General features: G+C 39.1%; 1 protein-coding gene across 6 annotated transcripts in view; it reads right to left on the reverse strand.

Moving 5' to 3' along the window:
* Rbm6 (RNA binding motif protein 6) overlaps positions 1-21,857 on the reverse strand; it is a 98,774-nt gene that overhangs the window by 5,743 nt on the left and 71,174 nt on the right. For all 6 annotated transcript variants that reach the window (XM_028756827.1, XM_028756829.1, XM_028756828.1 and 3 more), the window contains 12 exons: positions 21,575-21,649; positions 16,096-16,156; positions 12,383-12,649; positions 11,846-12,006; positions 10,017-10,114; positions 8,874-8,916; positions 8,651-8,732; positions 8,320-8,405; positions 7,776-7,922; positions 4,841-4,936; positions 3,958-4,218; positions 635-709 (listed from right to left, as the gene is read on the reverse strand). In XM_028756827.1, the coding sequence (XP_028612660.1) occupies positions 635-709; positions 3,958-4,218; positions 4,841-4,936; positions 7,776-7,922; positions 8,320-8,405; positions 8,651-8,732; positions 8,874-8,916; positions 10,017-10,114; positions 11,846-12,006; positions 12,383-12,649; positions 16,096-16,156; positions 21,575-21,649 (1,452 nt within the window). The remainder of the gene's footprint in view (positions 1-634; positions 710-3,957; positions 4,219-4,840; positions 4,937-7,775; positions 7,923-8,319; positions 8,406-8,650; positions 8,733-8,873; positions 8,917-10,016; positions 10,115-11,845; positions 12,007-12,382; positions 12,650-16,095; positions 16,157-21,574; positions 21,650-21,857) is intronic.

Consider the following 21,857-nt stretch of genomic DNA (forward strand, 5'->3'; position numbering starts at 1 on the left):
GTAGCCAAAGATGTTACTCTCAGTAGCCCATCTAACAATCCTTCACTGTCTCAAGTGTTTAAAAACTAAATTGGGACTGGAGAGATGGCTCAGAGGTGAAGAGCACTGTCTGCTCTTCCAGGTCCTGACTTCAATTCCCAGCAACCACATGGTGGCTCCCAGCCATCTGTAGTGGGATCTGATGCCTTCTTGAGGCCTGGAAGTAACTATGTAGTTAGAGAACTCATATAATACGTAAATACAGCCTTAGAGCTCTATTTTAAAAAAGAAACTGAATAAAAGTGTTATTTATCTCACATACCTGGAGAACAAAACATCATCTTTAAAAAAACCTCAATAATTTACTAAGGTATAATTTGCCAAATGTATATATCATATATTTTTTCAGTTTATACTGTGGTTTTATCTTATTTACTTTTAGATAATTAATTAGTCAATTAATTATCCTCTCATACATTATACCTGGACTGCAGTTTCACCTCCCCCGTCTTTTCTCAGTCCCTCCCCACCATATATCATGTTTAGGGACCCCTTTCCTTCTCTGTCTTTTTGTAAGGAGGAATCAGTACAATGTACATAAACCATGGGGCAAAAAGATTTGGAGCAAAGTAAGTAACTGTTCACCAAAGCTTACCTCCCGTTCTCTCCTCTCCAGATAGGCTAGCTCTTGCTCTGACTGTTTTATCTTCCGGTGAATTTCCAGGTTTTGCTGAAATAAGAAATTTTATGAGTATAAGTCTAGGAAAACAACAACAAAACATGCCTAGAAATGCTTCTAGGTCTTTCCCAGATATTTTAGGACTGTAACTTTTGTTCTGATTGACTCTCTTAAATGACTAATATATGTTGCAACAAACAACCCCTAACTGGTTCTATCTTAGTTTTATCAATAAGGAAACTATATTCTAATTGACACACAAATTACATAGTAAACCACGTAAGGGAATTTCACTCTAATTTCTCTTTTTTTAAACATATGGGCTGGTGAGATGGCTCAGCAGCTAAGAGCACTGACTGTTCTTCCAGAGGTCATGAGTTCAAATCCCAGCAACCACATGGTGGCTCACAACCATCCGTAATGATATCTGATGCCCTCTTATGGGTGACCAAGGACAGCTACAGTGTACTTACCTATAATAAAAAAATAAAAAAACCTTTGGGCCGGAGTGAGTGGGGCCAGGCCAGAGCAAGAGGGAGAAGGGAAGGAGGAAAAAGATAAACAACAACAACAACAAACTATGAATCATCCAGGATTGAAGTTCCAGATGTTTCTGATCCTCCATGTGGGTGCTGGTAGGAAACCTGGGGAAACTACAAGAGCCACTAGTATTCTTAACTACTGTAGAGGTTTGAATATGAATGCCCCCATAGTTCATATATTGAAATGTATGATCATTAAGGTGTGGCCATACAGATTCTAGGAGGTGTGGCCTTGTTAGAGGAAGTATGTCACTTGGGTTGGGCTTTGGGGTTTCAAATGCTAATTTTAGTGTCTGCACTTTCTCCCTGCTGCCTGCCAATCTAGATATAGGAATCTGAGCGACCTCTCTAGCAGCATGTCTGCCTGTATGCTGCCGTGCTTCCCACCATTACAATTATGAACTAAACCTCTGAAACTGTAAGCCAGCCAAAATAAATATTTTCCTTTATAAGAGTTGCCATGAGGGGGCTAGAAAGATGCCTCAGGACTTAAGACCACTAGCTGCTCTTCCAGAGGTCCTGAGTTGAATTCCCAGCAACCACATGGTGGCTCACAACCAACTGTAATGGGATCTGATGTCCTCTTCTAGTGTGTCTGAGGACACTGACAGTGTATTCATATGTATAAAATAAATTAATCTTTAAAAAAAATTATGTCACCACATCCAGCTAACAAAAAAAAAAAAGTTGCCTTGGTTATGATGTCTCTTTACAGCAGTGGAACACTGACTAACACAATCACTGACCTACCTCTCCAGCCCATGGTTTATCTTCTGATTTAAGGTAAAATAGAAATAATGGGGAAGGGGTCTTGCAAGCTAAAGAAGAAAAATCACACACCCCACTCTGTCTACCACTTTCCTCTCCATCACCCCAATTTCTAGACACTCTTTCACAGACCCAGAGAAATATGAAAAAGGAACACCAAGATTCTAAAGAACAAAAACTGTTCAGAGAGTCCCTCATTCCTTGAACATGGCCTAAACTATACACATCTTCAGGCATGTAGATGAAACACCAGGAGTCCAAAAACAGTTCTTGTATCCCCCGTAATTCTTTGTTCTGCACAATGTCACGAGAAGTGCTATAGTACGTGGTCCTAAGGCTGGTTCAGTTCATGGATTTACCAGATCTTTGGCTCCTTCTCCCAACAAACTACTTTTAAATCTCCTTTCTCATTTATTAGCAATTTTTCAGGTGCTGAAATTCACATGGGTTAGTTAGATGACTCAAAATTCCACCAGGTCATTGACACTTAGGAGGTTGTCTATTCTAAGGATCATCAGGAGGAATTTCTTAGAATTCCAGAAGTTTTATAAAATCTCCAAGGTGGTAGCAGGGACAAGCAATGTATTTACGAACAAAAACAGGGTTTCTCAGGTTTTGGCAAAAAAAGACTTTTAGTTCTGTACTGAGAAGTTCAAACTAGTTTTTTTTAAACCTTATGTTGCAACATCTGCTAAGAAGAAATATGAAAGAAATTATTCTGAGAACATGAGCCCATCTAAAGGCTTTATTTTTTTTTTTTATAATTTGGCTTGCTGGTAAGACTACAGGGGAGAATCAATATATATCAAAACAATGCCCCCCAAATAGCTCCTGTGTTCACAACTTAAAGCAAAAATCACTGCATGAAGAGAGGGAAGCCTAGCATACCTATGGGGTAACAATATGTTATCATAGCTAGACAGAACCAGGTGACGCTAGCAAGTATCTAAGAAGACTGAGAGCTAATCTGTCAGTTAATGGCAAGTTATCTATCTATCTATCTATCTATCTATCTATCTATCTATCTATCTATAAGTCCTTTTCTCCCTATACATCTTGTGTATCTGGTTTGATAGCCATGTTGCTTGCATCGGGTCTGAATACTGAAGTTCTAAGATGGAAGCAGGTAAAGTTTTTTAATAATTAATTAATTATATGTATGAATGTTTTGCCTGTATGTATATATGTATACATCTATACATCATGTGCATGCAGTACCCGCAGTCCAAAAAAGGGTGGAGGCCAGAAGAGGGCATTAAAACTGGACTTACAGTCTTGTGAGGTCACCATGTAGGTATTGGGAACTGCACTCAGGTCCTCTGGAAGAGGAGCAAGTACTCTTAACTGCTGTGCTCTCTAAGGCCAGGCAAAACCTCTTAATTCATAGCAATTCATGAACTAAAAACAGAAGAGTGGTAGGACTAGGGACTGTCTCTGACTCTTTTGCCTGCCTTTGGGACCCTTTTCCTCCTACTAACTAGGTTGCCTCATCCAGCCTTGCTGTGAGAATATGTGCCTGGCTTTATAGTGGCTTGTTATGCTGTATTTGGTTGATGTCCCTAGAAGGCCTGCTTTTTTCTGAGGGGAGGTGAGGGTGGATCTGGAGGACAGAGGACATACATGATGTGAGGACACTGGGTGGAGCAGAGGGAGGGGAAACTTCAGATGAGATGTAATATATGAGAAAAGAATACATGAAAACCAAGACAAAGCAAAGCAAAACAAACAAACAAACAAACAAATGAGTGAACCAACAAGATGGCTCAGTGGGTAAAGGGGCTTGTTATGCAAGCCTGGGTGATCTGATCCATAGAATCCATGTAAAGATGACATGACCTTATAGCCCTCTGAATTTCACATATATGCTCTAGCATGTGGGCACACACATATCATGTACACACATTCAATTTGAAATGATTAAAACCAAAGGAGGTTTAAGCATATTACTTTCCAACAATGGTAAGAGTCAAAAATGTCTTTCTGAAATACCTTGTGCAGGTCTGACAGTTGTTGGTGTTTGGTAAGAACTTCTTTATTGGGAAACTGCCTTCTGCAGAGCAGACAAGCCAGTTTATTCCAGTCAGTGAGTTTGTCTTCTTCACTCTCTTTCTTGGTCAGCTCCTCTCGAGGCTGGGGCTGTGCTGTTCGAGGCTGCACAGGAGGGGCCTGCTCCTCTTCCTCCTCTTCCTCATAGTCACTGTCTCCTCCATATTCACCCAGGAGACCAATTAATGGATTTACCACCTTAGGCTAGAGAAAAAAGGCTGGGGCTTAGCAAAAAATTTAACTTCTATTTTGGGGATGTTTTGATAAGGCTATCTTCTTTCTTTGTTCTAACAGATTAGGTTTGGAACAAGTCCACTATTTGTTCAGTTCATCTCCCAAATGGAAGTGACACAGCTTAGTCTGACTTTGTGAAGGTCAGGGAACATGGTTTAGAAAAGAATGGACAAGAACAAGATCATAACTTAAACAGAAACAGCAGGAAGAGCAGGATGGCTCAGCACATGAAAGTGCTTGCTGTGTAAGCCTGATCACCTGAGTTTAGTCCTGAAACCCACACAAAAGTAGAAGGAGAGAACCGATTCCATAAAGTTCTTCTTAAACTCTGTGCATGTGTGCAAGCACACTTATACATAAACAAAGAAGAGACAATACCTGGTGTGATGAAAATATCACAAAGTAAAGAAAAAGTGGTCAGACAGCAGCCTCTGCTTAGTCAGTAACACCCTATTAGCATGTAGCAAATTTCCTACTATTTACACTCAAGAAGAATCTTAACTTGGGATACTTAGAATCAAGGGACCAAAACCAGAGGCTTTGGGGTTCCTTCCCCTCCCAGACCAGCCTATAATATTAGAATTAGCCTTACTGGAGGAGGACTCTCTTCCTTTTTCACAGTAGGAGGCAGGGGCTTCTTAAAAACATCTTCTGGGGGAGGCTTCCCCTCACTGGTGCTTTCTTGAAACTGACCAATGACAAAGGTAAGTTTTAACATGATAATCACTAATAAAAACTGGATAAAGGAGTTAGTTTTGATAAAATCAGTTTGGTTTTCAAATCTTCAAACATCTGCAACATTTTAGTGATTTTGAAAGAACCTTTAAAAGTGTAACATTTGGGCCTGGAGTACATCAGGACCTCCACCAACAAACACCCACCCAAGGAAACATTTAGTGTAATTGTGTGTTTACAACCTTTTAGGTCCCAGACGAGGCATACATAATAATACATAGCATTATTTTCTTCAGTCTTTACTTATAACCCTCCTAGACTCTAGCAGGCATTACTATTACTACCTTCAAAAGGATTAAGAATATGTTAGAGGCAGAGACAGAACCTAAACATAAAGGCAGCACGATTTGAAAGTTTAAGTTAGGAGATGCATAGATAGAATCAACAAAAATAAGTCTCTTTTCACTTTTTTTTCTGTATTAAAATACAAATGGCAATACCAAGAAGCAATAAAAACGTTACACATTACACTTCAAACAAATTCCTTCTTTTTTTATTCTTTTTTTAAATACATAACTGATATGAGATGACCCAGGTATGGTGGCTTATGCCTTTAACCCAGTAATGAAAAGCAGGAGTCTGAGGTTAGACTGGTCTATAGAACAAATTCCAGGATAGCCAGGACCACACAGAGAGACTGTCTTGAGGGAAGGGGTGCTAATATGAGGTGAAACCAATATAATTCTTCATAAAATAATTAGACAAGATGTGAAAATATTTATCATTTTTTAATTCTGAAATTTTATCCTAAGGAAGTAATTTAAAACGTAAAACGTTACAGTAAAATGTAGAGACACATAAGATCCTGGGGCCCACCTGGAAGGAGAGAGCTGACTCCTACAACTTGTCCTATGGCCTCCAAATGGGCCCCCACCAAATGTTATTTCTGTACAATTACACCAAGAGAAGTGTACATACAGAATCAAATACTAAAGGGACAAGGCATAAAATGAAAGGTATAGGCTGACAGGACAACTCAGCTGGTGACCTGAGTTTAATGCTGAATCCATATACAGGGGAAGGAGAGCACCAACCCCACAATACCGTCCTCTGATGGCCACACACATCCATGCCATGGGATGCACATCCATGGCTGCCATCACCCCTCCCCAAATAACAAATAAAGACAAAAACTCTGCTGGGCTCGGAGTAGTGGCATACAGTGTTGGTCTACATAGAGGATTCTAGTGAGGATCAAGTAGAGGACAACTTGCTGGAATTCATTGCCTTGTGACACCATGTGAGTCCTCAGAATCAGATTCGGTCATCAGGCTTTGCGGCAAGAGCTTTTACTCATCAAGCAATCTTGGCAGTCCTTATTTTTGGTTTTTATTTTTTAAAATAAGGCTGTGAATGCTCTGGAGCTTTTGTCAATCCTCCTGCCCCAGCCTTTTGAGTGTTGGGATCACAGAGATGTGCAACATGCTTAATCTGAGGTTTTTTTAATTTTTTTCCCCATTTGTAAAATGAAGAGAGCTATCATGTGGGGGAAAAGGTAAGTGGACTACTACACCAAACAGTTTTATTTTTTTATTTTTTTTTTTGGTGAGGACCAGACTCTCCAGTATACCACTACACTTGGCCTGTGTCTTTTCTTTCTTTTTTTTTTTTTTAAAGATTTGTTTTTATTTTGTGTGTTTAGTGTTTTGCCCACATATCTGTGTGGGTATGTTAACCTGTGTGAGCTCCTGCACATAGCATGTGCATGCCTAGGACCTTCAGAGATTAGAAGAAGGTACTAGATCCCCAGAACTGGAGCTATAGAAGATTATAAGTTGACCTGTATATGTTAGGAACTGAACCCAGGTCCAGCAAGTACTCTTAAATCACTAAGCCATCTCTCCAGGTCCTTACAGTATTTTTTATCATTTTATTTTTCTTTATTGGTTATTTTATTTATTTACATTTCAAATGTTATCCCCCTTCCTGGTTTCCCCTCCACAAACTCCCTATCCCATCCCTCCTCCTCCTAACAGTATTTTTAAAAAACTGTTTTGTAGTATGTATAAATATTTTAACTATATGTATATCTATGTACCACATGCATGCCTGGTACCCAGGGATATCAGAAAGGGAGTTTTATCCCCTAGATTTCGAGTTACAGGCTGTTGTGAGATGCCATGTGGGTTTTGAGAACTGAACTTGGGTTCTCTGGAAGAGCATTCAGTGCTCTTAACCACTGTTCTCTCTCTTCAGATGCCCCCCCCTCATTATTTTGTAGGGGTTGATTTATCATACATATAATTTATATATAATTTATACATACATACATATGTATGTATGTATGCATGCATGCATGTATGTATATATACTTGGCTTTTTGGGACAGGGTTTTCTCTGTGTAGCCCTAGCTGTCCTGGAACTTGCTCTGTAGACTGGGCTGGTTTCAAATTCTAAGATCCACTTGCCTCTGCCTCCAAGTGGTAGGATTAAAAGTGTGCTCCAACACTTCCTAGCTTTTTTTAAAAATAAGATTTAAATACACACACACACACACACATATACACACACACCAGTGTTTTGCTTGCATACATTTCAGTGCATACACTCAAAAAAGGATTTAGATCCTCCGGAGCTAACTGGAATTACAGACAGTTGTGAGCCCCATGTGGGTGCTGGGTATCAAACCTGGGTCCTCTATGAGAACAAAAGTTCTTGACTGCTGAGCTCTATCTATTTCCAGCTCTTCCTAAATAATGTTAACACCTTAAACCTAGACGGTCTCTGTCCGCAGCTGCCATGCTCTCCATATAACTACATGAAAGAGGCCGCAGACTTATGAACTGCCTTACCTTTGTCACTGCTCTGTCTTTCTTCTCCTTGCCATCTCTTTTAGACGTTTCTTTCTTGCTATTTGACTTTCCTTGAGTGGCAGATTTCTTTTCCTTAATCTCTTCTTCATCAGGTGACTCAGGGTCCTGGGGCACATAGACTTCTTGCTGTGATACAGTATGAAAGAAGTAAGTCTACAGAATGCTTGTTTTTCCAGAATTTCAGGCTTAAGGAACATACTTCCCTTAAGGCAGCAGAATGTCGCTTTTACAAGCTGAAGAACCCATATCAATCTAAGAACCCGTTTCAGGGGTGAGTATACATGGAGACCACCACAGATGTTTCCCAGAACAGTGCTGTTCTTACCTGTAATGCCACAGGGCATTGATTTTCCATATAGGAAACAGTTCAGAATCCATAAACTTTTCCACTTTCCAAGCAACGAGTATCCAGAGAATCCAGAGAATAAAATACTCAAAGTAATACATTGTGGGCAATTTTCTCAAAAGTCTACTGATAGAGCAGGTAAAGCAAAACAAACAAACACACAAACAAAACACGAACCTGGGTGTTGGGGTCATAGTAAGTCCCTGCCAAGGGGTCATAATAGTAGCCAGTAGCAGAATCATATATGTAGCAGTCAGATGATGCTATACAGAAGAAAATCAGAGCCAGCATTAGTTTCTGCCAAATAAAATTGTTACTGGGGGCTTATTAAGAACAAATAAATAATTAGGGTGGTCAATTCAAATAGGTAAAGAGCCTATATGAGATATACTCTCATTGATGAATTAACAATCTCTTTCCTACTTTTGTGATCACACAGATTTTTAAGTAATGACTAGTAAGTCAGGGAGGAAAAAAAAAAAAAAACCAAGAAAAACAAATTACTTACACTGTTGCCCTTGTCGATTTGTATCTGAGGACCAGTCTGAATTTCTGTTTCCTCCTCTCCTATCTCGGAAATATTTTTTACCCTATTAGAGAAAGCAAAATTAGAATTATGAAAGTGTACAACAGTCACTAGCCTTAACAGTCCTTTCCCTGCAGGAAATTCAGTCATCCTTTTAGTTGCCTGAATGTTTTAAAAATGACATTCACCATATGTTAAAGCCTACCTGATAGTAATGCATGTGGTCAGAATGGTCCCCAGAATCATTTCTGCAATACAAAATATGACATATCAAAAGCTTGTTACCAAAAGCTACCTGGGAAAAGCCTAATCATACAGATTCACTGAAATTTTTCCTCATTGTGTAGAAAAATGAACCAACCTAGACAGCAAGCAGGTTAGCTGATCCAGATACTTGACTAAAACAGCAGTGGGATTCCTGCAAAGTAACTTATTGGAGCAAAACAATCGACTAAGTAGAGGTGCTAAGTCAAAGCACCTCTATAAACTCATCTCTCTGATGAGTTATTTCTTAGTTATCACATTTTGGTCAAGATGAGTAAAGAAGTGTAACTGAATGAGACATTCCAGGATGACTGAGGCTAGGACAATGGGAAGACTATATACATTTACTTAGGATACTGAGAGATCTTTTTTTCCTGTATATTTAAACACATCAACCAGGTGTGTTAGCCCATGGTTGTAACCTTTGCCTTCTGCAGACTGAGGCAAGAGGACTGCTCTGACTACTCTGGGCCATGCAATGACTTCCAGGCCAGTATGAGCTATAGGGCTATAGTGTGAGATTCTGCCTCAAAAAACAAACAAACAAACAAACAAACAACCAACCAAACAAAAAAAACCCCAAAAAAACCAATATACAACAAAGCACTCATAAACCCAACACTATACTAACTTTTCTGGCCCCTAAAGATAGGCAGTCAAAGCCTAAAGCATCCAGGAATACTTTATACTCATCTATCTATCTATCTATCTATCTATCTATCTATCTATCTATCTATCTATCTATCTATGTATTTATGTATGCATGCATGCATTTAGAGACAAGGTCTTGCAATGAACACTTAGCTGGCCTGGAACTTGCTATGAGATTAGGCTGGCATTGTACTCAGATTCACCTGCCTCTGTCTCCTGAGTGCTGGGATTAAAGGCTTGCAACATCATGTCCAGGTGGGAATACTATTTAAAAATGAAAACAATTCTATAATTAGAACAAAGCACACTACAGAAAAAGAAAATGTGTAAGTATGTATCTGAAACAGCTTGTCCTGGGAAGTCACACTACTCTACGATCTGTTTCTTATCCAGGAAGAACAACTTCTTCCCTAAAACTGGAGTGAGGCCTTACCTTCGTTTCCCAGTGGCCAGGTTTACAGCTACCATCTTCCCATCAATGCTAAATGGTGGATCAAGGTTCTGCAAAATCTTCACTACTCGAAGAGCTTCCTAAAGAACCAAAGACAAACTTGAACCCAAAGATAAAAAGGGCTACATCCTTAGAAAAAGAACTGAACATTATTTTTAATCTGGTAGAAGATAAAATTACTAAGCATAATGCTTTAGTAATAATTTTTTAAAAAATTATTTTATGTAGCAAGGTGTAGTAGTGCATGACTTTACAACCAGCACTAGAGAGACAGGGGCAGGTGAATTTTTGTGATTTTGAAGCTAGCCTGGTCTACAAATTTAGTTCCAGGATAGCCAGAGCTACATAGTCTTGTCTTGAAAAAGCACGTGAGCGTGCGTACGTGTATGTGTATAAATATATATAAATAAAACACTTATTTTAATATACTATATACACGGGTATAATATAGTATAGTACATAGTTATATTAAATTATACAAATGTATATAAAAACATGTCATATGATACAATATAAAATAGAAATAACTTATTTGATAACATATCTAAAAATATATAAATTATGTATGTATAATATATGCATAAATAAAATGCTATTGTATGAGTGTTCTGCTTGCTCCTAAGTCTGTGCACATCTAGTGCCTGAGGATGCCAGAAGATGGCAACAGATCCTTTGGACATGGAGTTATAAAACAGTTGTGAGCCAAAATGTGGGTGGTGGAGTCAAATCTAGGTCCTCCCAGAAGAGCTGCAAGTGCTCTTAACCATTGAATCATCCTTCTACCCTGTTCTGGTAATAATTTTTACAGTAAGATCAGGCTGGTTAAAATAACTGAGTGTGTGTGTGTGTGTGTGTGTGTGTGGTGGAGGATGTAAGGCCTCATGCATGCTACATAAGCAGCAAGCTATCTTCCCACTTTTTTATTAATTTCTAACTTAGAGATGGGGTCTCTTTGGGTTGCCCAGGCTGTCTCTGAACTCTCACCATAACACACGAGAGTCTGGAACTTATATCTCACTATTCCACTCCCTTGGGTAGTTGGCATCTTAGGATGTGCCACCATGTCAAGCTAAAGATAAGCCTGTGAAATTCCCTTCTCTTAGGCTGCAATTACCTTTAGATTCAGTTTACAAAGTCTCTGATAACATTTAGCATAGAAATAACAATTTGCATTACTATAGAATTATGACATTTCTATAGAAAAGAGCCTTACAAGTAAAAATTCAAACCACAGGAGTTTATTAAAGCCAGGCATGGTGGCATACACCTTTTATCTCCATATTCAGGAGGGAGAAGCAGATGGTTCTCTGTGAGTTCGAGGCTAGCGTGGTCTACATAATGAGAGAGACCCTAACTCAAAAACAAACAAACAAACAAACAAACAAATGAATCTATTATATACTTTTCAGAAAAGAAGAAATGTGCTATTACTATCAAATAGAAAACCACTCATGACTACAAAAAAAGTAAGAGAAGTTTAGAAAACACACTAAAATGTAGAAGGGTTTGGTGCTAAGATTTGTTCTCAAAGTCCGTATAAAGTTCTGTCTTTTTAGGGCAGAAGCTTACTTAAATGAACATTAGTACCAAAGGAGAGAATTCACTACTGATTCTTCCCAACCTCCCTTTCTCTTTATAAATTGAGGCAGAAGCTCATTTTGTAGCCCAGGCTAGCCTTGAACTTGTCATCTACATGCTTCGGCTTCTAGAGTGCTGGGTCTATAGGTATGCACCCCTGTGCCCTGCTTCCCCAAACATTACTAGGGGGTTCTTCAGTCATCAGTCCTCATTTTAAAGCAGGAAATACTCACTGCATGGGAATCGAGGTCTATAAAACCGTACGTGTGGCCCATGGGGCCAGTCCTGTTCTTTATGATGCGGACATTGGCAGTGGTGAGATGCACATAGGGCTCCAGCACCTCCACTATCACTTCGGGTGGAGTGGAACGGTAGATACGTTTTAGCATGATTGCTGAATGAAACAAGCACAGAAAGAGATATTAAGGAAAGAGACTTATAATTTGAAGCCCCAAGAACTTAACGGCCATTTTTTAATCTACATACTACTTTGCTCTACTAACTTTTTTTTTTTTTAGTAAAGAATACTTCCCATTTTTCTTTTAATTACCAATACTTAAAACCTAAAATCACATCTTACTGTATTTTTTTTTTTTAAAAAAATAGCAATTTGCTATGTAGAAGATAGTCAGAAGATCCCTCTGACTAGTAAAGCTAGTTGAAGGCACCACCTTTGAGTTGTACACAGTTCCACTAGTTGATGTGCGCAGCAGCTGAATAGAGGCCACCTGTGCTTTCCAATCTGTCACGTAATTTGACAAATCACTCACTTTTGCTCTCTCCATCCTGGCGTGTCTCTCCAGACCATGACTCCTTTTCTCGGTCTCTTCGGAAAGTGAGCCCTTCCCTTCGAGAGTGAGGGAAATATCTTTCTGTCTCTCTCTTCTGATGTCCCAATCTCGACTCTTGTCCTTCCTCACGCTTCCTGAGTTCATGCTCCTTATCAGCAGGTCGTGGCTGGTTGGGCTGTTTTTCTGACGGTACTGGTATGGATGTCTTCTGAGGTTGAGGATAGGATACTAGTTCCTGCTTGACTTCTGTCAATAGGGAAATTTAAATAGAAACTATATAAGACTTCATGGAACTAACAAATGCCTTTAATACCATCTCGGAAATACCTACAAAAAAAATTTCTGATGGTTCTTGAGAAAAGATCATTAAAAACAAAAATTAAACAGGGTCTAGAGAGATGGTTCAGTGGTTGCCTGCTCTAACAGAGAACTTGGTTCCGTTCCCAGCATCACATGTCAGTTCATAGTCATCTGTAATTCCTGTTCCAGGGAATCCTATTTATTTTTCTGACATTTGTTCATAACAAATATTCAAATGGTGCACAGACATACATGTAGGCAAATATACACATAAATTAAAAAAAATTAATCACGGGTCTGGAGAGATTGCTTGTCAGTAAAGAGTGCTTGCTGCTCTTCCAGAGGACCTACATTTGTTTCCTAGCATGTATATGAGGCTAGGCACCTAACATTTGTCTTTTTGACCTCTATAGCCCCTACATGCAAGTGGTTTACACAGACACATAAAAATAAATTTTAAAATAAAACACCAAATCTTAACTGGAAGCTGAAGGAATGGCTCAGAACAAGAGTAGTTTTGTAAAAATACAATACATTTAAAAACAACAACAAAAGCCTAGCATGAGGGCCCCATGCCTTTAATCCCAGAACTCAGGAGGCAGTAGCTGGCAGATCTCTGTAAGTCTGAAGCCAGGAAAGCCAGGACTATTATACAGAGAAATCCTATCTCAACAAACCAAACCACACCACACCACACCACACACCACACCACACCACCAAAAGGTAAGGGCCTGGAGAGATGGCTCTGTGGTTCGGAACACGAGCTGCTCTTCTTCCCAGCACCCACTTGATAGCTCACAACCACCTGTGACTCCAGTTATAGTTGCAGTTCTTGGCTCTGTGGGCACCATATGCACATGGGCCACAGACAGACATGTAGACAAAACCCATACATACAAAAGAAAAATGAAAAGCATCATCAAACAAACAAAAACCAACAATAAAACTAATCATTTAAATGCTTACACACATACAATAAATTCATCTTAATACCTGCTGGACCTGATTATTATTACCAACAATAGAAACATATATAGGAATAAGCACTTGAAAGGTTTAGCATGGTGATCATGAGTTTGGGGCTGGCTGGGGTTACATTGTGAGATCCTGTCTCAAAAAGACAAACTAAACAGCTGGTTATGACAGTACACATCTGCAACAACACCTCAGTACTTGGGAAATACAGGCAGGAGAACCAGAAGTTCTTCGAGGTCTACACAGTGAGTTGATGGGCAACCTGGGCTATATTAGACTATGTCCCAAAATCAAAATCAGTATTTGGGAGACAGAGGCAGGAAGATCTTTGTGATTTCAATGCCAGCCTGGTCTACATAGTGAGAACCTACATAGGTCCTGTGTTAGAACCTCAGTATATAGAAGAGAAAAAGAGGAAGGGGAAAAGAATAAAGCACAAAGGGAAGAGAAAGAGAAGGAGAAACAATGTAGGCACAAAATTAGCAAAAGTTAATGGCTGCTAAGAACTTAGTTGCATATACCCAAAGAACATGTCTAGAAGCCTGGCTTCTTCTACTGTCATTATACAGCCTATGGAAGACTATTTGTTTAGAGGTATATTTCTGTGATTTATTTTCTTCTCATAATTAAAGATAATGTTTTCATTTGTTAGGCACATGTGTGGAAGTCAGAGAATAACTGTCAGGAGTTACCCAATGAGCCTTTTCCACCATTAGTCTTCTTTCTGTTTGTTTTTATTTTTGTAATTCATTGATTCTTACTAAGGAAGCCATGTGGCTCAAAAAGAGACACCGTGGGAGCACTGTAGTGGTTATTTAATACTAATAACAAATGATCAGTGAATATATAGGATTGTGTTTCTCCTCTTCCTTTTCCTTGTGTTTGTGATATACTGAGGATCAAACCCTTATGCAAGCACTATACGCTTGGCTCTGATACCTGCTGTGTAAGGGTTTTCATATACCATCTGCCCAACCACCTTAAGAAGTCTTTCTTGAGTTGAATGCTAGGCAAATAGACTACCAACTCTATATGGTACTTGGGGGAGAAAAAAATAAACAGGGCAGTATTGGCACACATCTAATCCCAGGACTCAGGAGGGCAGGTGGATTTCCTAGTTTAGGGCTGACTTGGTCTATAAAGCAAGTTCTAGGACAGCCAGAGCTACATACTGAGACCCTCAAAAAATGAAACAAACAAACAAAACATCATCATCATCATCTTTAAGACAGGGTTTCACTATGTAGACCAGGCTGGCCTCTAACTCATGAAAGATAAACCTATCTCTGCTTCATGAGTACAGCATTAAACATGCACAAATATGCCTGCTCCTCTCCAAATGTTTAAATTAGTGTGTTCATAAGTGACCTGTATATAACTACCACAGTGCACATGTTGAAGTCAGAAACAACTATCAGGAGTCCATTCTCTAGTCTACCTTGTTGAGCCAAGGTCTCTCTTGTTTTGGCTGCACTGCTTCATATTTAAGCTAGCTGGTCAGTCAGCTTCTCATCTCACCACAGACCTTGTGACAGTATTACAGATGTGTATTTCCATTTATGGCTTTCTAACATGGGTCCTGGGAACTGAAACCACACTTCTCACTGAGCCATCTTGCCAGATCTGAACTATATTTTTTAAAGCTTCACAGATTAGTTTTTAGGGTGTCAATTCCTTTTTTTCTCCCCTTCCCTCTTTATCCTCTTTTTTTTTAAAGCTTATACTCTCTTTCCCTAATATTTAGTTTTGGTTAAAGGCACCTTTCAACTTTTGATTCCTGACAATGTTCTTGCTATGTAGCACATATTGGCCTCAAATCCTTGATTGTCCTGCTGTAGTATCTCAAATACTAGGAGTATAGGCTGGTCAATTAAAATATATTATTTTTAATTATGTATGTGTATATGTCTGAGTGTATCTACATGTGTTTAAGTGCCCAAGGAGGCCAGAAAAACAACTTTGGAGTGGGAATTAAAGACAACTGTAAGCTGTCTTATGTGGGTGCTGAGCTCCAAAGTCAGGACCCCCAAAGAACTGTATATTTTCTTAACCACTGAGCCATCTCTCTAGCCTCTGAGACATCTATTTTTTTCCCCCCGAGACAGGGTTTCTCTGTATAGCCCTGGCTGTCCTGAAACTCACTCTGTAGACCAGGCTGGCCTCGAACTCAGAAATCTGCCTGTCTCTGCCTCCCAAGTGCTGGGATTCAAGGCGTGCACCACCACCACCTGGCAAGTTATCTATCTTTTAAGAATAAAATAAAAATAAATGATTTGTTAATTGTTTAAGACATTTACCTTCCGCCGGGAGGCTAGCCTGGTCTACAGAGTGAGTTCCAGGACAGCCAGGGCTATACAGAGAAAACCTGTCTCGGAAAATCAAAAAAAAAAAAAAAAAAAAAAAAAAAAGACACTTACCTTCCTTTGGGCCCTTGCAGAATGAACAGGAAGACTGATGCCCGCCAGTGCTAGCCTTACACTGCAGGGGAAAGGAAAGACTAATGTGACCCAGGCCATTTTTAGAATCTGTCATGAATATCCAACACAGTAATAACTGACAAAACTGAGACAGAAGAAAAAAAAAAAGGAATATCCTAGGATACCCTCAAAGTATTTGATAGCTCCATTTATTAACAATGGCTGACTGATCCTGCTGCTTACCAGTTGAAGTGTTTTGTGCTCCAACAACAGGGCTAGTCTCTTAACTTGGTAGGTAGGCATAGTCAAGTATTATAAAACATATTTTAAGTATACAGCTTAATAATATTTAGTAAGTGTATAGTGCAACCATTGCCATAATTTTATTTAAAATCACTTTCATCATTCCCAGAGAACTCTTGAAGTTATTTTCCACCCTTAACACCAGGCCCATAAAACTATCCAATATACAGTCATCTGCCTGGCATAACAATTTTAAGGTTCATCTAAGTTGTAGCAGATTAGTACTTAATTTCATTTTATTACCAAGTGATATTTAAAAACAATCTATTCGAGGCAGTGGTGGTGCACAACTTTGATCCCAGTAATTGTGAGGTAGAGGCAAGCAGATCTCTGCAAGTTTCAGGCCAGCCTGGTCTACAGAGTGAGTTCCAGGACAGCCAAGGTTACACATAGAAACTATGTCTTGTAAAAACAAACAAACAAACAAACAAACAACCCCCCCCTCAAATCTCAACAACCTTGGTCCTGATTTTAAGACAGAGTTTCTCTGTGTAGCCCTTGATGTTCTGGAACTCAGCGATCAGCCTGCCTCTGCCTCCTGAGTGCTGAGATTAAAGGTGTGTACCACTGCCCTCCTACCCTAGCGATAAATGGACTTTTGATAAGACTTTTCTTCACATGAATATTAAGAATTGAAGATCCCATATGAGAAACACCAAAGTTGTACCCTTAACATCTCACAACACAAAATGAACTAACAGAGACTAATGATATATCTTTGTGGTATGGTCCCCAGCACCATAATATAATCAAAACACTTCAATAGATCAAACACCTAAATACGCCAGGTGTAGTAACACACACTTTTATTCCCAGTATTTGGGAGGCTGGGACAGACAATCCCTAAGAGCTATATAATGAGACCCTGTCTTAAAACCAACCATCTACTAACCAACCAACTCACCCATCTCTGGAGTGAAACAGTCAAACTTTTAGAATAAAACACAGGGTTAGGTTAAATCTTCATAAATCATATTGGGTAACTTATATTTAGCAACAAAACCCCAAATAATTCAACTGAAAAGGTCAAAGAATCATTGAACTTTTCTCCTAAGAAGATACACAAACGGTTACCCAGAAGATATGATATATATCATTGGTCCTTAGGGCAACACAAATCATCACAGTGAGATAGCTCAATGGGTAAACTGATGTGCTGTCAAAACTGAGGACCTGAGTTTTATCCCCAGAAACCACATGTTAGAAGGCAAGAACCAACTCCTGCAAGCTGCTCTAACCTCTCCATTTTCAACCTGACGTGTGTTCACACACACAAAAATAAACAATGTAATTTAAAAATTATAAAGTGTGGGGGCTACTGGATAAAGTGGGCAAAGACTTCTGTTGCCAAGTATGACAGTCTGAGTTCAATCCTCAGTAGCAGCACAGTGAAAGGCAAGAACCTACTCCCCAAATTTGTCTGACCTCCACAGGGTGCCATTGCAGGTGGGTACCCACACAATGCAAATAAAACACATTTAAAATTATAAAATGCTACTATATGCCAACTAGGATGGCTATCAATAAGAAATAGTAAATGTCAAATTCGTGCAAGAATGTGGAAAATTTGAAATCCTTCTGCACTGCTAGTGAGGGTGTATATGATATAGCAGCAGGGTATAGAAAATGGTTTGGTAGTTCCTCAAAGAGTTAAATATAAACTTATTGCTATGACCCAACAATTCCATTCTTGGGTACATATGCAAACAATTAGAAATAAATGTCCAAAGAAAAACTAGTACACAAGTTGTATTATTCACAATAGTCAAGAGGCAGAAAAAACAAATGTGTATCAATTGATGAGTAATAAAAAATGATATAAATCTGTATAATATTCAGCTATAAAAAGAATGAAGCAAAAAAAAAGAAAAAGAAAAGAATGAAGTAGTGATTAATGTTCTGATTTCTGATTTCATTGTATGAAATGTCCAGAACAGGCAAATCCAGAGACAAGCTAGGACCTAAAAGAAGGGAGCACAAAGAAGTGACTGGTTGATTGATCATTCTTCAGGTAATTAAAAATTTGAAGGGCTAGGAATGTAGCATAGTTGTCCATGTGCCTATCTAGAATGAACAAGGCCCTGTGTTCAACCTGTGGCATCGTATAAACCAGATGTGTGCATGCAACCACAGCCCTTGGGAGGTGGGGGTACGACGATCTGAAGATCAAGGGTATCATGGCTATATAACAACTTTGAGGCCAGACTGGACTTCAAAGCTCCATCTTTTTCTTTTGTTGTTGTTGGGTTTTATTTTGTTTTTGAGACAGGGCCTTATGTAGCCCTGACTGTCTTGGAACTTACTACGTAGACCAGGTTGGCCTCTAACTCAAAGAGATACACCTTCCGCTACCTCCCAAGTGCTGAGATTAAATGTGTATACTGTTACCATCCAGTGAGACTCGATAGCAGAATATTTATTTAGCATACATCAAGTCTAATGTTTGGTCACCAGCAATCCCCAGCTCCACCTCTGGGGACGGGCGGTTCTGGAGCTAGACAGTATTAACGATTGCATACTATCGTGAAGGTACTTAACGTGACCCTGAATTATGTGAGGTTTTTGTTGTTTGTTTTGTTTTGTATTTGAGCAGGGTCAAGGTCCAGAATGTCCATGAATTTGTGATCTTACTGCCTTAGTTTCCTGCTATGGTTTTATTTCTGTTGCTGTGACAAATACTCAGACAAAAAGCAACATGGGGAGAAAAAAAGTGTTTATTTTGCTTACAACTCCAAGTTACACCTCACCATTTCAAGGAAATCAAGACATAAACTTAAGCAGCTAGTTACACCATATCCACAATCGAGAACAAAGATAATAAATGTATCCTTGCTTGTTCCACATTAGCTGAGTTTCTCTTCTCTTATACAATTCAAGACTCCCTGTCAGGTGGGAGTGATGGTGCATGCCTTTCATCTCAGCACTTGAGGCAGGGAGATCTCTAAGTTTGAGGTCAGCTTATTTTACAAGGCTAGATCCAGGACAGCTAGGGCTACATACACAGAGAAATCCTGTCTCAAAAAATAACAAAAACAAACATTCCTGCCTAGGGAATGGTTTAGCCCTAATGGATAGGCCTCCCTACATCAATTACAAACTAAGACAATCCCCATAGACATTTCCACAGGCTAACCTGGTCTAGAAAATTCTTTATTAAGACTCTTCCCAGGGCTTGGAGAGAAGGTTAAGCAGTTGAGAACACTTGCTCTTACAGAGGATCTAGATTTGATTCAAAGCACCTACATGGTGGCTTATAATTCTCTGTAACTCCAATTCCAGGGGACCCAATGCAATCTTCTGTCCACCATGGACATCAAGCACATGCATAGGCAAAACAACCATTCACAAAAAAATTAAAAAAAAAAAAAAGATTTAATAATGGAGATTGAACCCAGGGCATCAACATGCTAGGTGAGTATTCTACTATTGAGCTATATTCCCCCAGCCCTAACATGCACGCATATATGTTTTGGAGTGTGTGTGTGTGTGTGTGTGTGTGTGTGTGTGTGTGTGTGTATTCACATGCGCACATGCACACCTGTGCAGTTCAACTTTGAGCATCACTTCTCAATAACTTTGTATTCTGAGACAAGTCATCTCACTGGCCTGGGTCTAAAAAAGTAGGACAGGCTAGCTGGCCAGGGTGCCCTGGGAAGTCACCTATCTCTTCTTCCCAGTGCTAATTACAAGTATGTACCATGTGATTTTCGTTTTGTTATGGGTCCTAAGGATCAAACTCAGGTCCTCGTGCTTATGTAGCAAGTTCTTCAGTGACTAAGCTATCTCTCCAAACCACATATATTTACTGTGTATTTACTGCGTGTGCACACATGTGTGTATAGGCAGAGACTAGAAGATGTCAGGTGTTTTCCTCTATTATTCTCCATCTTATTTTTTGAGAGAGAGTCTGAATGAAAGACCTGCAGTTCAGTGTTTCATATATGCTAGTTGTAAGTTAATCTGCAAATTCCTGGGACTTACTTGTCTCTGTCCACCTCTCCCCATGCTGGAGTTACAGGCAGGTACAGCTGTCCTGGATAGTTTTGTTTGTTTGTTTTGTTTTGGTCAACTTTAGATAAGCTAGAGTGATCTGGGGAGAGGAATCCTCAAGAAAATGTATCTATTAGATTGCTTGTAGACAAATTTCTAGGACATTTTCTTAATTAGTGACTGATATAGAGGGGCCTAGCCCATTGTAGGCACTGCAAATCCCTGGTAGGTGTTTTTGGGTTTTACTGTATAAGAAAGTAAAGTGAGTTAAGTCATGAGGAGAAAGCCAGTAAATAGCATTCATTTACGGCCTCTGCTTTAGTTTTTGCCTCCAAGTTGCTGACTTGAATTTCTGCCTTGACACTCTCCTCCCCTCACAACGCAATATAACTGTAGGATAAAATAAAACCTTTCCTCTCTAATTCACTTTTGGTCATGGTGTTTTATCACAACAATAAAAAGAAAACTGGAAGAACAGGCTCTACATGGGTTTTATATGAGAAATAGGGCGGTAAATTTAGGTCTTCTTGCTTTCACAGCAAGTGCTCTTAACCATCTTCCCAGGTATGTACACACACACACACACACACACACATATATATACACACACATACATACACATACATACACACACACGTATATTTATGTATATGTGCATATACATGTATCTGTATGTATGTGTATAGATAAAAATGTATAGATGTGTGTATATGTAGATACACACATTCCCACTTGATAAATCATGCATCATAAACTTTATACATTTTTTTGTAAATAATTTTTTGTTGTGGTGGTTATTTTTGAAACATCATTGTGTATGCTTGGCTGGCCTAAAACTCATTTTCTAAACTAGCTGAGTTTGAACTGAGAGATTTACCTGTCTCTACCTCCCAAGCTGCTGGGATTAAAGGCATGCACCACCACACTTACCTTGTAGTTAATGTTAAAATATTGGCTATAAAAACTGACATTGAATTTTCAGTCTCGTTGCAGCAAGACCTCCAACAAGAGTATGGCTTAAAATTTTCATAGGTAGCATACCCAGAGACATGGAGATGTAGAATGTTCATTTCTTTTCTTTTAAAGACGATTTTATTGAGTGTAATGCAAGGAAACAGTGGGGTGGTGGTAAATAGAATAGTGTCTTTGGAATGCTTACTTCTAAAACAGAATTTTTAGTACTTACTCGTTTGCAGTACCAAAAATCTGGACTTGGTACATACTCAAGAGTGACTTCTTTGTCATGGATCATTAGAGTTCCCTGTAAAAGAAAGACAAAAAAGTCATTAACTATAACCCTTAGAGTAACAGAGACAGGAAGGCACAGATGGCCTTTCCAATCCCCAAGCTGAAACAATTTATAAAAAATACATGAGATGGCCATTTGTTGTATGCCACAGACTTGGAATAGTGTGTGTGGCAAAGTGAGATTAAGTTTAGGGAGGTGGATGGGAGAAGGTAAAATCTGT

Source organism: Grammomys surdaster, unplaced genomic scaffold (assembly GCF_004785775.1).
Source record: "Grammomys surdaster isolate TR1022 unplaced genomic scaffold, NIH_TR_1.0 126131, whole genome shotgun sequence".
NCBI classification, from domain to species: Eukaryota; Metazoa; Chordata; class Mammalia; order Rodentia; family Muridae; genus Grammomys; species Grammomys surdaster.